Genomic DNA, 15,936 nt, shown 5'->3' with positions numbered 1-15,936 from the left:
GCAGTGAACAGATGGGGCTATTTTTATCCTCCTTCCATCGCTTTCTGTTTCGGCTGAAGTGAATCTCAACTGGAGGGGCCTTGAGGGACATCAGAGTATTCTTTTTGCTACTCATAATAATGAAATTGCCACAAACAAGTACGTGCTGCAAGTACAACCGTGTGATGGGGTATTTTGTATGAGGTGTCCATTGTTTCTACATGTTGAGGATACGTTTAGAGGTATAAAACTGGGGGCAAATCTTTTCTACTGATCCTGTCTTTTTTTTAATCTTTTTTTAATACTGAACTTCTTTAAGTCTGGAATCTTTTTTTGCTGGTCTTGCTGAGCATCCATCACAGCCCACGGAATTACCCTTTTACTGAGGCTCCATGGATGGATAATTTATACATGCATTTGTGATCCAAGTAGAACCTTGCCAATGCTAATGTCTTATTATGGCCATAAATGTACAACAAAAGTGAGTTTACCTGTTTCTACAGCTACCCCATGTTAGGCTCAGCTTTCAAGATAAAAGGAAGGTTTTTTCAGATGGCATTTGATATTGTTCATTACCAGGTAAAGACACTTAAGTGCACATCTCCACCGTTCTCTTTGTAGAGCATGACTGCATTAAACTACTACGAGGGCCATAAAAAGCTGAGGGGGAGTTCAGGCATCAAATGTGTTTCCTGGAAGCCCGAGAACTGAAGTAATCCACTGAGTGGTCTCCTGGCATTGATACAAGAAAGGAGGGAATTTCATGTACAGCGCTGACCTTTACGGATCAAATATTTTGTATTTGTTCAGAGGCATGTGCTGTAAGTGTACGTATCCTTTCAAACACTTCATCTATAATTTATTTCTGTCCTGCCTTTTGATTTGTACTTGCAAGTTAGAAGTTATTTTCCTATCACCCGATTCTCCTCCTGTCAGATGGCACGGAGGGCTCTATTCAGGAGGTGGCACACACAGGGCTGCCATTGGGTCTGCTTGCAGGCGGGCACACAGCATGCAGGAGCTGCTCAGCCACAGTGTCATCTGAAGTGGGACAACAGCAGACCCATAAGAATCCTTGAATTGACCTTAAGAAGGTAAGTTGTTGCAGGTTTATCAATCAAATACCCACACTCTGGTTACATGACAAAGAACAGCCCTGTTCCTTGCCTAATATGCAACCCAAGGAAAGGGCAAGGAAACTTAAAAGGAAAACCAAATTGGTTTATTATCTCTTGGCCCCAAAATTCACACATAGATCAACGTGTCTCACCCTCTGTGTTCAGAGGGGGCTAAAGGCACATCTTTGTTCAAGTGGGTGAGAAGCCCCTCAATGTATGTTTCCCTGTTCTATTTCAGAAACCTCAGGGCCCATTCCAGCCATCCTGTGAGCCCCTATGGAATCACCCAGCTGCCAGCAACCCTCCTGTCTGACACTAAGATCCATCCATCAGCCACTGGCTTGCTCTGACCGATGGTACTTCCAAGAATTATTCCACAGGGATAGGAAAGCCCTTGGAGACACAAGCATCTTGGAATTAGGATAAAAAGGAAAATAATGAGGAAAAAAAAAACAAACAGCTACAAGAATATTGTGTGCCCAGCAACTGCAATAACAGCTCAAATCGCATCGCTCCACGTGCAGATGTCCTTGGGCATCCAGAGCTTGAGAATAAACACAGAGATACAGTACATAACACTCATGAGGGCATGTCAGTGAGCCAGGCCAGAAAGCAGCCCGGGAATGTGAGAAACAACCCGTGTTGGTAAATGCTGCTTAGCAACAATGCCCTTCTATGGCAAAAGATTAATCACATTTGCAGTGTCATTGGAAATACTTAGTTCTGTCCATTTGAAAAATCAGATGGAGATGTGCTGAAGTCCCAGAGGTTACCAAAGGGACAGCATGGGTTTGTCTAGGTCATAGAAACTGAAATTATGCCAAATGAGAGGCACTGAGGGTTAATTAAAAGTATGGCAAATCTAATACACGCAAGTATCAGCACATCGCAGATAGAAGAAGCAGAAACTTCAACACAGAACATCTCATCTTTTTTCCATCTCTGGTCAATAAAGGATTGCTGCTAATGTTCAATTGCTGTATAGATTTCATCTTTCTTGTTGAAAATATCCTGGTCACAGTTCTTCTCCCACTGCCCTGGAGAGAGAACGCTGCAGCTCCCAGCCCTTCACCTCTCAGATCATTTCTCCTGACATCCAGCTGGAGGTTTCTTTGCAGAATTTCTGTTCTGTTCTGCTCTTTTCTATCAGGCAAAGACTGAAATGGTCACCGCCAGCCAGCACGCGCCCTTGGTCCTTGAGGAGAGAACTATCAAGACGTTCAGCAAGCCAAAGCCCTCTGGTAATGCAACCAGGAACTGGGAACGGCTGCACCAGCACTGATGACACCTGCAGTGTCCACAAGGAACAGCAGTGCAGTAACAGTGAGTGCAGGAATGCAACTGCCAAGAAGGATCTTGCACACAGCTGCAATTCAGCAGCCATTGTTATTCAGGGATCACCCAATCCTTCCGTTTGGATTCTTTTGTTCTCCCATTAAAACAAAACCACACTACTGTGGATTATTTGTTCACATTTCCATAATTATCATACTGTCAACACTTCATATCCAACTCAGACACATAAATATTCCTTAGGAAGGTGGGAGAAGGGTAATTGAGCAATCAGGGATGAATGATGCAGAAACAGCGATACAAGCAGAATGCAAGTAACCTTGAAGAACAACAACAGTTATTTACCCGAAGAGAAGAGCAACAAGAAACAGACTGCCTAGGTGAAGCCAAGCAAGGATGTCACCTGGGGGAGAAACTCAATGGGATAAAAGTTTCCTTATTTAACAGGTATAATGCAACCAGCCGTCCAAGAGGAGAGACTGCTCACATACAAAACTTTTTTGCCTGTTCTTTAGTAGGAACAACCCCGACAGAGACAGAACACATCCTGTGAGGTGCTGAGCACTGCCAGCATCCCATGGGGAACAGAAGTGACACCAGGTGCTGCCGTGCTGGAGCCATTTCCCTTCATCACACCGCCTGAGGAGCCCTGAGTCCTGTGGGTAGGGATGCAGTTTCACTCCTCAAAGTGTCACTAACTAAAACAAGCTCAGTATCTCAGTTTAGGCTTTGAAAGTGGTTTTTTTTTGTTTGTTTGTTTTTGTTTTTTTGTTTTTTTTCTTAAAAACTCAAAGCTGAGATACTTAATTTGATTTACTGCACGTAAATCTGGACTCTGAAAGCCGCTCAGAATGGCCGGCTGTCACATACACACCAAGCTGCATTCTGGTAATTGCCAAACCAATACTGAAATGGCTTCTTTCTAATGCACACTCGTGTTGATGCAGGCAGGACCTCTGAACAAACGGCTGCAGGCTGCACAAATTTGTGGATCCTTACATGTGAGGCTGTATGAGCCGAGCGATCGCCCTGTGTGCAGTTTGGAAATGGCCATTCTCATCTGCAGAACGGTGGGCACGCCTGCGATTCTTCTGGACACAGCTTCTCAAAAAGCACAGCCTCCACAGGCCTGGCATCCAATGCATTGCCAAGGAAGCTCCCAGATTTCCAGCAGATACCCAACACCAGGTGGAAAGCCGCAGGTAAAAGCTAACTTCTGGACTCCTAAGATTTCCCACAGCAATTTTCTATGCATATTTTAAAGACTCATCCTCTCTGGGTTAGCCGTGTGAGAGCTGAAGTGGCTGCAAACAGAACCCCCAGCTCTGGGAGGTGCACAGCTGAACTGCTATTAAACATTGGGAACATTTCCATGAGCTCAGAGACTTCACTTGCTTATGATATAGAGAGTTTTAAGTATTTGACTTTCATTAGATGCAATAAGTTTCACATCTACCCTCTCCCATGCACTGCATGCACAGGAGATTTATTTTACAATGGAAAGCAACAGATTCCAATCTGGTAAATATTTCTGAAAGCTCAGATACAGAGAGAATGAGTGCCTTTTAGATTACAAGGAATAACCCCCAGCTGACACAAAATTATTCACACTCCCATAAATTCGAACTTTTACAATACTTTTAGTAGCTCAGTAATGACTTAAACACTCGGTATCGGCCGTGAATCATTGCATTCATTCTGGTTTTAAAGTATAAGTAGCCATTTCAGTACAGATAAAATAAAGAATTTACAGCACATGGTAGGACTGTATACTGGGATGGGTGGTGATCCCACTCAGGCATGAGAAACAGCCAAACTCTGCAAAGATTGACGGTTTCTGTCACTCAGACCTTTTATAGAGGGCATCCAAGGCAAAAGACCTGCAGGTCTGTCACACTGCAGCCCGAGGGGCAGCAGGAGGCACAGCCCCAGCAGCTCCTTCCTGGTGGGCGCAGGGAGCACAGAAGGCACACGTGTCCAAGTGATTTGCTGCACCGACCGCACGGCAGATAAGCAACAAAGCCAGCATTACTTCTCAGGAATTCTTCATCCCTACGCCAGTGCTCTGCTTACTTAAATACATTGCCTCACGTTAGAACGGGTATCAGAGCTCCCGAAATGAGCAATAAACATGTGAGAGATGAGAAAGCCATCTCTGTAAATCTATTTACATCGATGTTCTCTTTTAAAGCCCACTTTTGCTATACGATACAGAATAAAATGCTTCATGAGTGTGTTTTATACATGCGTGCCCTACTTTGATTTATGGCCGAAGAGCAGCACACAGACATCACACCGTATCTACCCAGTTATCAGGTTCCTTCCCACCCCCTTCCATTTGAAATCTTCTGGGTAGAGCAAATACTGGAAGGGATAACCTCATTTTCCACAGTTTTGAAGACCAACTCTCAGTCTACACAATGGTAAACGCACTGCATTTTCACTGACAAATTCTGTGTGTTTTTAATAACACATTCCTACAAAGCCAGCTGCCAGAGCAATGCAGTTTAAAAAGCAGTTGGTAGATAATATGTTTAGAATAATAAAAAAAAATATTGTTATCTTTTGAAGGTAGAGATTCATTGTGTAATTTTGCAGTAAAAGTCACTCTTTTAAAAATGAAACTCATGCTTCATGCAGGTGTTCTCAGTTCCAAAGACTTCCACCACATTTCTAAAACTTAAATTGGAGCATTTGTATTCAGCAATAATTACATCTGCAGTCAAACAAAGACAGTGGGTCATGTGAAGGTTCACTGAATACCTCCTGTAACTCAGGCAGGACATCAGTCTTGCACTTTTCCTGTGCTACCTCTCCAGACAACTTAATTCCCACACACTGCAGTTAAGATGATGCTCGTTTGCCCCAATCTCACAACTTAAGAAAATTTGTTGAGTGTTTCAGTTTGATTCACCTTCTGCTTACAGCTCTGTGAAAGGAAGAAACATTACAACGGGGGAATAAATACAGCCCACATGATGGCTACAGAAGCACGTGGACCTTGATTTCTGTCCATAATGACAAATGGATCAGACAGTTTTTTAAAATGAGATAGTCTAAGACAAGCAATAATAATTAGGATGGGGTAGAAAACTTTTTTTCTGTTCTTGAAACCATACCACAAAGAAGTGGACAACTTCAGGTGGTTTTATATGTCAGCAAAGTAGTTCACAGCACCTCCAAGCCCTTCCCAGTCACAACAGGACTGGAGCCCAGAAGCACACACGCTTCCACCCATGGGCTGCAGCTGAAGTTTCTTCCTGCCCCTCTGTGCAAAGCAAAGTAGAAAAGCTGACAGCAGTTTCACTTTTTCAGATGAAATCACAAATAATCACTCATCAATTTAAATTCAAATGAAAACTAATCCAAGACTCCTTTCTATTTTGCCTGCATTTACTCCTTTCTTTTTCCTCCTAAGCTTGTACCTTAACCTTCAGGTTAAGGCAGTGAAGAACGAGATGGGAGATAGCAGTACACAACACTGATGTTTCTTAGGATACCCATCTGGAAAGCTGTCGGAGATATGAAACAAAACAAATATATCCTAAAAGAACTGGAGATATAAATTATGGTCACTGTTGCTTTATACCTCTGCAGAGCAGTACAGCAGGCACTGCGAGCAGCACCGCTGCGTTGGGGTCTTAGCAGATTATTTCTTGCCTGATAGTAGATTTACTATCTTTAAAGCAGAACTTTGTCACCCAGCAAGAAATTTCAGTTCTATCATGCAGATTTAATTCTCCTTCATTTCTTAACTCTTTTGAGTCCTGCTCATTATCGAGGGATGCTGCAGATTGGAAGCACTGCAGACTGAGCCACAGCTCTGCCCCAGCTGCACAGCCCCCCCTTGTTCCCATCGAGGTCCCCATCTGCCTCCAATGTCACCAACACCCACATTACTATTTGCATATCTTTATGAATATCTAGATTTGACCAGGAAATACGAATCACCAGGAAAGCAGATGGCCACCTTTCAGACTGTTCTTCTGAGGGGGGGCTGTAAGAGGGTGGATGTGATCGGGCAGCTGATGGGATGGAAGGGAGGAGAGCGGGGCAGGCAAGGCCAGGTTATGCTGAGCACTGCGAGTCCCATTCTGCAGAACATCATACATAACTACAGTGAGCTATTTAGGAAATAAAGATATGATTAGTTCTGGAGCTCATTTCCTTAGTGCTTTGAAGAGCGTTGCAGGTAAGATATGATCCACTGTAATTATGGAGGACGATAAAGATGGGAAAGGTCCTGGCAGAGCTGCAGGGCCCAGGAGCACCGCAGCACCTCGGCGATGGCTCTGCAGCCTCTGCCATCTCTCTCCAGGCTCTCTTGATGCCTGAGCCATGGCTCCCCTGCCCTCCAGGAAAGAAAGCAAGTGGAGAGAACAACCACGATCTGCTCCTTATCAGCGCGCGGTGCTGGGGAACGGCGGCAGTGTGGAGGAGAAAGTGAATCTTGTTTCCATGGCAACTGAAGTTTGAAAAAAGTATATAGAAATCAATGTCATCTGAGCACGTACGTTTCTGTGCAGCCCCACAGCAATAAGAAGTTATTCAGCTGCCAGCATCATGAGATCGTGTCACTGTGAGACTGCCCAGATCAGACCTGCGGCTCCATGCGGCCATGAGGGGCTCAGACAGCAGTGTCAGTGCCTGAGGAAGCACCTCGTGTCCAGCAGCACTGCCTGGCATCTGGAGGGGAAGAAACCCCCATAACAACCTGCCAGCCCTGCTCACAGGGAGCTCCTGCAGGCCTGGGGAGCTCTGCTCAGCCATTGGCACGGACAGGGAGAGCTGCCGTGGGGCAGCACACATCTCATCTGCCATGGCATCAAAGCTCTGATCAGAATGTGCCAACAATATGGGAACCATTTACCACAGAGCAAACCTGGGAAAGGATGGCTCAAAATATGGCGCGGTTAGAGTTGCTGAGGGGTTTAGTCTAGGAAAAAAATCTGTTTCAGAAATTAAGTTCAAACTTGGAAATTATTTAATGAGAACTACTCAGTGATAACTGTGGCAATGAAAACATTTCTGTTAATTCCATTACAATCAATTTCATATCTAAGTTAGTGTCTAATATCCATGAGACAAAGCAATACATGTTTCCAAATGGAAAACATCCAGATTAAGGTCCTCATTAGATGGACACTCATGGCCACTCGGGCCCTCCAAGCACCAATTCCTTGCACTGTTTGACTTGTTTTCTGAAAGCACAACATCAGCACTACTGAAAGTGGGAAAACTGAATGTATTGATTACCCTCCCCTTTGTATCTGCAGTACCTGTGACTCACAAACAAATTAAAGGGGCACTGTCAAGTCGTACATTTAAATGCTTCTTGGTGCTACCAGCAGTCTCAGAGGTTTAAAGAAAGCAAAACTTTGTTTGTTTACTTTTCATTCATTCCACTGGACTGAGGCTACTCTGATTAATCTTCCCACAGCCCATTAATTAGCACAGGGTGTTTGCATTTGGACTTCCAGGAACTGGGTTAAAATACAACCAAAAAAATTTTTGGTAGCAATTTTGAAATGAGCAAGAGGCTAATTGCTTCTGTTCAAATCAGCCTTTGGAATTGGAAGACTGTAAAGAATTGATGCTGGGTACCTCAGCAGAGAATCCAAAGAGAGCTTCAGGTTGTTGCTCTTTGTGGGTAAAATTCAAACGATTTCAATAGAGCAGGATGGTCGAGCAGATAGCAAACTGTGAAATTGCCACAAACAAAGCAACAAACAGTGTAAGCACAGTCCTCTGGACAGCTTCAATAGTTTTCACCATTTTAAGCGATGCCTTGAACTGCTCCACACGAAAGATGGCCAGCAGCATTACTATGCAGTCCCAACTCCTTTATACAGATTATGAAAGATGGGGAAAGTCATATAATCCTTCCAGACCTTAGTTTCCCCATTTAGTTTAAGGCATTATGATAATTTGCAACCCCACAGTGACTGCGAGCTTGAATTCATTGAGATTGGCAGAACACTTTAACAGCCTCAGATGAAAGGTGCTACAGAAGTGCCAACTACTATCACTGTAATTATCATTCAATATACACTGATCAAAAGAATGAAATGTGAATTAGCATTTCCTATTAGCCCTACTTACAGCCTAAATGTTGAATATTCCTCCCATGGGTTTCCTCCATGAAAACATACAGAACTGTTGGTATTTCTCATGCAGCTCCAAGAGGAGTGCTGGAGGAGCGGAGGAAGGGGATCTGCCATCACTTAGATTAAATGAGAGGGCCTGACTGCCTTCAGGAGCTGACCAAACTCTACCAATCCTTTTTGCACAAAGCATCAAATGTGTGCTGGCAATGCCAGGTCCTCTTGCATCCTGCTTACTGCACGTAGCAGAGCTGGCCTTCCTGCAGCCATATCACTTTGATGGCAACCACAAGCAGGCCAAACCATGCTCCACAAACCTAAAATAGGATCAGTAGTGTTTTTAAAGAAAAGCAGCCTCAGTGTGTGAATTAAGCTGTCGATGAGCCCCGTGCCTCCTTTCTGTACAGCTGTCCTTCAGACAGCTGCAGGCTCTAAAAAGAGACCTTGCTGGAACGTACACAGTTCAAAAAGGAAAAAAAAATCCATACTCTGCCTTGCCGGGTCCTTTTCAGTGAAGCAGGTCATAGCACACCTTTTATCCCACTATTCCCAATTTCTGCTTGTTGCACACAATAACTCCGCAGCAGTCTGAAGGGCAGCTCAGTGCTGCAGCCTGACAGTGCCATGGATCTGTTGTGATGCTGCCTCCCAGGACTCCCCCAGTTGGAAGTGCTGCGTTTACACAGAAAATCTGCAGCTCTCCAGCTCAGATTCAAATGCTTCAGGCAATCTGTTTCACTGCCCAACTGCTGTGCTAACACTAAGTACTCCCAACTAGAATTTGTCCCATGTCTCTTAAAACACACACGGCACTTAAAGACCAGAGATTTACATTACCTGTGAGATTTACACGAGCGATGTGACTTAAAAATAAGAGGGAAGGCTGCAATTAAAAATTAGGTAACGGGGTGCTGACACCAATGGTAGGAGAGGCCATCACATCTGCCCCACAGCAATGACGTAGAGGCCAGAAAACCACTTACTCCTTTTCGTATGATGGTATCAACATGGAGGAGAACATCTGATTCCCTTAAAACCAGAGGACGATTCGGAGAAGCAATGAGGAGCAGCTGAACAGTGGCTAACACCAGGCCAGGGAATTAGAAATGAAGGAATTCACCTCAGGACACGTTTCCTGGCTTTGCTGCGTGGTCACATTTATGTTAGGTAACGTTCCTCCAGTTTTCCCAGCTGCAAAATGTGAGCACTAACAGGCAGCCACCTGAGCGGGGAGCCTGGCAGTGCATCAGCCATGGGCGCTGGGAGGACAAAGCCTGCATGCTCGTACTGTACCTAACAGAAACAAATCTGACAGTGAAGCAGCGCTCCTAATTTTTGCAAAACATTGCCAGCGAGTCGAGAAATAACTGCAAATGTTCAAGATGACCTCATTTTTCTTCTGATCCCTAAACTGCTCAGAAACTCAAAGCTCCCAAGCATGGCCCGTTCCTCAGTGTCGGAGCTGACAGATACATTCTCCAAGTCATTTGCATACTTCTTGCTGCCTCTAACGCTGGTTATCCAAATTCAGTTGCAGTTGACAGTTTAATGATAATAGCTTTCTGTTTATATATCGTCTGTGATAATGTTCCTATTCTCCTTAAATTCAGTCCCCGTAAAAGGGTGCTGTAATGTATGCAGCCACAGACCAAAATGATAGTAATTTTCCCTTCCAGTTGGAATGGTTTAGTAAACAATTACATTTCAATTAAAGACGGGCTGTTCGTGCCGAGGGAAGCACCATTCAGCTCTTCACAAAATGCAGGAGGACACATTTGCCAAAGTCAAACTCTTAGACCACCATTTACATGACTGCTTTTGAAAAAAAAAAAATTGGGAATGAAATGGAAAAGAGTGTATATTATGCACTGGGAAAACTTGGGAAAAGTCCTCCGGTCTCCCACTGACAGCAGTTTGAACTAAGATCCCTTTATTTCGGATTGCTCAGTGCACTGGGAGCAGGGTCACTCACTTTCATCTCTCCAGGAGCTTCCATTTACTGGTATGCCATTAGTGCTTAATACTTCATTTATCAAGGATTAAAAGCAGGATAGACGGAGGAATGTCATAAGTGTAGCTTCTAATGTATCACTGTAAATTCAGCTGTGTACTCAACCCAAGCAGAAAGAAAACCTCCAGGAAAACACATTAACATTAGAAGCAGAAGTAAAACCTAGAAAGATTTCCTATTTCTTTGTGGCTCCAGTGCCTCACTACAGCAAGCTGCATGCTGGGCACACTTAGTGCCTCCTCTGCTGGGGGCAAGCAGCCCGGCACGGGGCTTGAAATGATGAGATCTTTAAGGTCCCTTCCAAGCTAAGCCATTCTGCAATGATTTGCAGCAAAGCAGCATCCAGGCCCACATCCCATCTGGGAAGCACAGAGAGCAGCTCCTGCTCCAAGGCGTCACATCCAAAGTGCAGAACAGCAGACAGTAAGAAGATGAATGACAGTGAGAAAACAGGGAGCTGTCAGTTACCTTCACAACTTCCAGTGACAATGGTGGCATTTGTGCACATCACCAGGTTTGCACTTGGAAACTTCTGCGAGAAATGTCTCCTCTCTGATCCAATTTACACAATTCCATGGATGGATTTTGTGGGTTTTGTGGCCCATGTGTCTTCAACTCCAAGAAGCACAGACACGTTTTCTGAGATCATGGAAGGAGATGATTGATGCTGGACTTGAGGATTAAAGGGCTGAGAGAAGAAAATTCTAAACCATACTCTGCGTTTTGGGGGGAAGAAAGAGCACACGTGCTTCATCAAACACAGCTCTGTAAGAAAGACAGTGCATTTTCTTCCTGCTCACAATACTCAGAATATTCAGACTGCACGTCATATTAACCCATTCTGTTAGGAGGGAAGCACCTCGCACAATCAGTGAGCAAGAATAATAGCAAGAAATCCTCCTGGTTCCCTGGTTCAATCGCTGAGTCTGCCCCTCTTGCACAAGCTGAGCAACTTGGGGCTCCTGCTCGGCCTGGGAAATGCACGAACTCCGTAATCCAGGCTCTAATAAAAGCAGTCAATAGATGGCAGCACTCCAATGGCAAGTCTCAGCAACCTCACCCCTGCCCATCACTTCCCTGCGGGACGCACGGAGTAGGAGGGTTTATTACCCAGTGGAGTTTCTCATCTCCTGGTCGCTGCGTTTGATAAAATACAACACAGATTTCAAGTTAATCCATTTCAAATATCAAGCTATTTGAATCCCATGCAGAGCAGCTAAGTGCCTCTTGTAACAAGTGAATGGCTTCAACAGCAAGACTTCAGCCTCCTCCCTTGGAAGGAGCCCTGGGTCACACTGCTGCCCACAGCTCTGGAGCATTATCAGCTGCTTCCAAACACGCCCTGTCCGGGCAGCAGCTCCAGGTCACTACCAAGAAGGCAGCATTTGAACTGACATCTCATGCTAAGCCATGCCTTCTGCCCTTCTGCCCTCAGATACCGACTTCTATCAGAGCCCTTATTTATTTGGCCTCCTCTCTCAAGGGGCAGAATCATGCCAAACAGGGAGGGTCCCAGGAGACACTTCACTCTCAGTGTCTCCTGCTAAGATGTGTGTGTGGACAGGGTCAGTCCCTTCCATCAGTGTCAGCAGGTAGAACACAACCAATCCTCTCATTAGGACCACAATATCCCTGCTTGCGTTTGGGTTTGGTACTGACACGCACCACATCTGCTGTTCCCAGGCACTGCTGCAGCAGCCAGAGAGGTTCCAGCTAATCCACACAAAGCACTGTATAGTTGTCGAGGTGAATTACATTCCTGGTTTTCCAATCAGATTTAGAACAAAACTGAATTCTGAACTAATGCTCAGAGCAGCTTCAGAATCGGCAGCCGCAGATGAGAGTCGCTTGGATTAAAGACTTGGCTTCATTAGACTGCATCAGATCCCACAAAGCTCTGATGGCACCAGAGTTCAGTGAGATAGGTTTAAATGGAATATAATTATTTTACAACTTGAGATGACTAAGATTAAGGGTGTTCCTGTAATGTTTAATAAGCTCTATTAAAAATTCTCGATGTGGAAGGAATAAGAACAGATCACACAGAACAGTTCACGTACTGAGACGTTAAAAACTTAAGGCTTGATTTTCAAGGTTATATTTTAGGACTCGAAAAACTAGTATAAGCTGTTGTTTTCCAAAGTTGCCTCAAAAAAATGTAACACCCAATTAACCATAACTTGCCTGGCAAACTTCAGAGTGGGAAGAGAGTGACTCCGCTATAGATTGCTTCAATACTGCTTGCAGTTTTCAAATGAGAGAAAGCAACTGGGAGTGCAACACCATCAAAATAGCTGAATGCAACGGCTCCTGAACTTAGCAGTCCCTTGGAGACCAGCGCAGAAGGATGGAGATGTCAGGGAAGAACAATCAGCTATAAAATATGAAAAGCCTACAACATCAAAACCTACAGCAGAAGGCTCAAAAGTAATAATCCCATTACCACTAAACTACAGTGCTAATTACTATTCCCAGTGGCTGGAGTGGACTGACTGCTAATGTTCCTGTCTGGTTAATGAAGGAAGGTGAGGGAGAATATTTCTTAAGTCAGACATATGCTGAGATCTGGGCAGCCATAAAAACTATGTATGTAATGAAGCCATTCATATTAATGGCAATAACATTCGGAGGGCTGAGCAGAAACAGAAATGAGATGATAGTGCATTGTAACTGAGAGGAGATAAATGCTACGTATTATCCATCTGATGATTGCCCTTACTTAATCCATACTGAATAACAGGCCAGTCAGAGGGAGCAACCACATCCCATACAGGCTGGCTCACTACCATGAGCTGACCTGCTTAACCACGGGAATAGCTTCCCCAAAAACATGAAGCAGGAGACGTGTCCTTGGAACAGAAATAAGCAGCATTTGATTTTCACTGACTACAAATGCACTAAGAAAAATGCTACCAGGTCCGCTGTCTTTTGAAGAATCCAGATTTTGCCATCCTTCTTTGCCTCTTTCACCACCAGTACAGTGTTTAAGGTTCAAAGATACTCATTTATGGAGGCAGACTCTGTTGAACAAAAGACACAAAGCAAAAGCATGCCTATTCAGTTAGCTGCACTGTGTTCCTGCTTGCTGTGCTCAGAGGTTCAGAACATTTATAACTGACAATCAATTCAGACAGATTATGGCTTGTGAAACAAGGGGTTAGAGGAAAAAACTTTGTTTCTCTCCTGGCACTGGAACACGATGCACCTTGTTTAGCAGGAAGGTGGTCCCACAGGGGGAGCCAGACCTACAGACGCTCCCTGTGTTTTGCCCTGTTTGAACTGGGAAGTGCTGGGAGAACAACTTTCATCAGCTCAAAAAGAAGAAAACCAAACACACCCCTACAGCAAATCTCTTATTGTTTTTCTGTTTCATTATCTTCAGTATTTGCTGTGTACCCAGAGCTCAGCTCCTGCCATCCACTCACTGCCTTCAGCACTTCTTCCCATCTCATTTAGCAAACAGGTCAGCTCCAAACCCCTCCTCCTTACATATTCAACATGCGTTTGGATGCTGTGCCTACAGAATATAAACACTGGAGAGAATGTTGTGCAGTCACTAACTCACAACTTGCAGAACTAAAATAAACTCCTTAGGCAAACCACTGGCAGTGACTCATTCCCAGTACCAATGTTCTCAGGTGAACTGGGTGTGCTCAGGTTTTTTTTAGATTGCACCATTGACTTTCCTTTGAAATTCTGGTTTTACCCACCTCAGTTTGTTATGAAGCAGCTGAGCCTGTAAGTAGGTGGGGCTTGCAGAGGAAACATACAAACACACGTCAGACACACCAGCTCCAAGACCACTGGCCTTCTCTCTAAATGAAGATATCTGTGCTCAGGCTCATTATCCACACACAGCAGATGTTTCCCTCTCAAAACCATGACCTCCTGCGGCCGTGGCGATCACTCATACTGAGCACATCCATCTGTAAGGCACGATGCTCGTCCTTATTCTTAAAAATTGATAAATACATTTCCCTTACTTGTAATGGAGTTTACCTCCAACTGCTACCCAGAAGACCTTGGTGTCTTCAGCTGATTACAAAACTTCAGCCTCCCAAAGGGCCGTTTCATTGACTACAGATGTGTTGGGGCCAATGATGCATTAAAAGCAAATCAGCCACTTGCAACTTCATTGCCTGTTTTCTGGGAAGAGTTTTGATCCCATCACTGTGCCTCAGTGTACTCCTCTGAGCATACTCCTAAATTAAATAATTACTTGGATTTTATATTATCAATTAGAGAAATAATCCTTGCAAAAATTAAGGCGATCCATTCTAGAAGTCTATGTAATACCTGCAGGATGTTAGAGGGGGAGCACTGATAAACATCACTGTGTACATGCTGACTAAAGAAGACTTTTAACTCAGTCCACAGCTGATCTCTGAAGTATGACGGGGCCTAAAAATCTCTAAAGCTGTGAGCCAGCCTGCACAGCCCATCTCACAGCAGTGCAGACAGGCAGGGAGCGCAGGGCTCTGTGGTTGGACTCCCTCCTTGCACATCTCAGTATGCACATCTCAGACCTGGGGCTCAGCAACAACAGCTCCGTTGGTCAGCCACTAACTGACTTCTTTGTGTCTTCGGCTCCCTTATTTGTAATGGACGCAGCAGTTCCTTCCCCACGGAGTTCAAAGACCCGGTTTGTTCTGTTTGTGTTTAGTATCACTGTTACTCATGTTAGTGGTGTTGCTCTTTCCCACTCCCAAATGACTTCCCATTCTTTACCTACTGTTATCACAACAAAACAGCAGTGTTAGCAGAGAACTGCAAAACAAAACGATTGAAGAAATGTAAAACACAGAATGGCTCCTCCTGGTTCCTGCTAGGAGAGGATAACAGTTTCTGGGGAGCCATCAGCCTGGCAGGCTCTTTGTATAGAAGCTTCTGTAGAAGGATGAGGATGTAAGGTACAGTTTCAGAGTAGGAAGTACGTCTATGAATACAGTGCACGACCCAAGGATTCACAAATGAAACCTCACTGGGAAAATCTTTCAAATGGAACAACTCACCCAAACCCGCTCTGGATTCTAATACAAATCTTGTTGCTTTACAAAGAAATATTTTACAGCCGCTTGCTGCTAACAGTATCCAACAAAACCACGTGCACTTGATGAGAGGTAACCAAACCGTCCCCTGCGTACCACCACCTCGGCTCTCAGGATGAGTGAATCCTCCTCCCTTGTGGCAGGCAGGCACTCACCGTGACGCGGAAGGGCGTTGTGGCTGCAGGCTCCATGGTGGGGTTCCGCTCCGCGACCCCGCTGGGCATGCTGCGCCTCTGCCCACACCTCTCGGGGGGGGACTCTGTGGATGGCAGAGGAGACAAAGGAGAATTACAACACGTAAGCACAGGAACGGCAGCAGGCCGTGCAAAATGCAGCTCCTTCCTTTGAGGTGCCCTTGCAAATGAGCCGGCGCCACAATCGCA

At 44.8% G+C, this 15,936-nt stretch overlaps 1 protein-coding gene across 8 annotated transcripts in view; it reads right to left on the bottom strand.

Moving 5' to 3' along the window:
* DAB2IP (DAB2 interacting protein) overlaps nt 1-15,936 on the bottom strand; it is a 177,205-nt gene that overhangs the window by 89,769 nt on the left and 71,500 nt on the right. For all 8 annotated transcript variants that reach the window (XM_031601910.2, XM_090121080.1, XM_031601907.2 and 5 more), the window contains one exon: nt 15,709-15,812. In XM_031601910.2, the coding sequence (XP_031457770.2) occupies nt 15,709-15,777 (69 nt within the window). In that variant the 5' untranslated portion in view covers nt 15,778-15,812. The remainder of the gene's footprint in view (nt 1-15,708; nt 15,813-15,936) is intronic.

This window comes from Phasianus colchicus, chromosome 19 (genome assembly GCF_987193195.1).
Source record: "Phasianus colchicus chromosome 19, bPhaCol1.hap1.1, whole genome shotgun sequence".
NCBI classification, from domain to species: domain Eukaryota; kingdom Metazoa; phylum Chordata; class Aves; order Galliformes; family Phasianidae; genus Phasianus; species Phasianus colchicus.
This window is presented reverse-complemented; position numbering and strand designations above follow the sequence as displayed.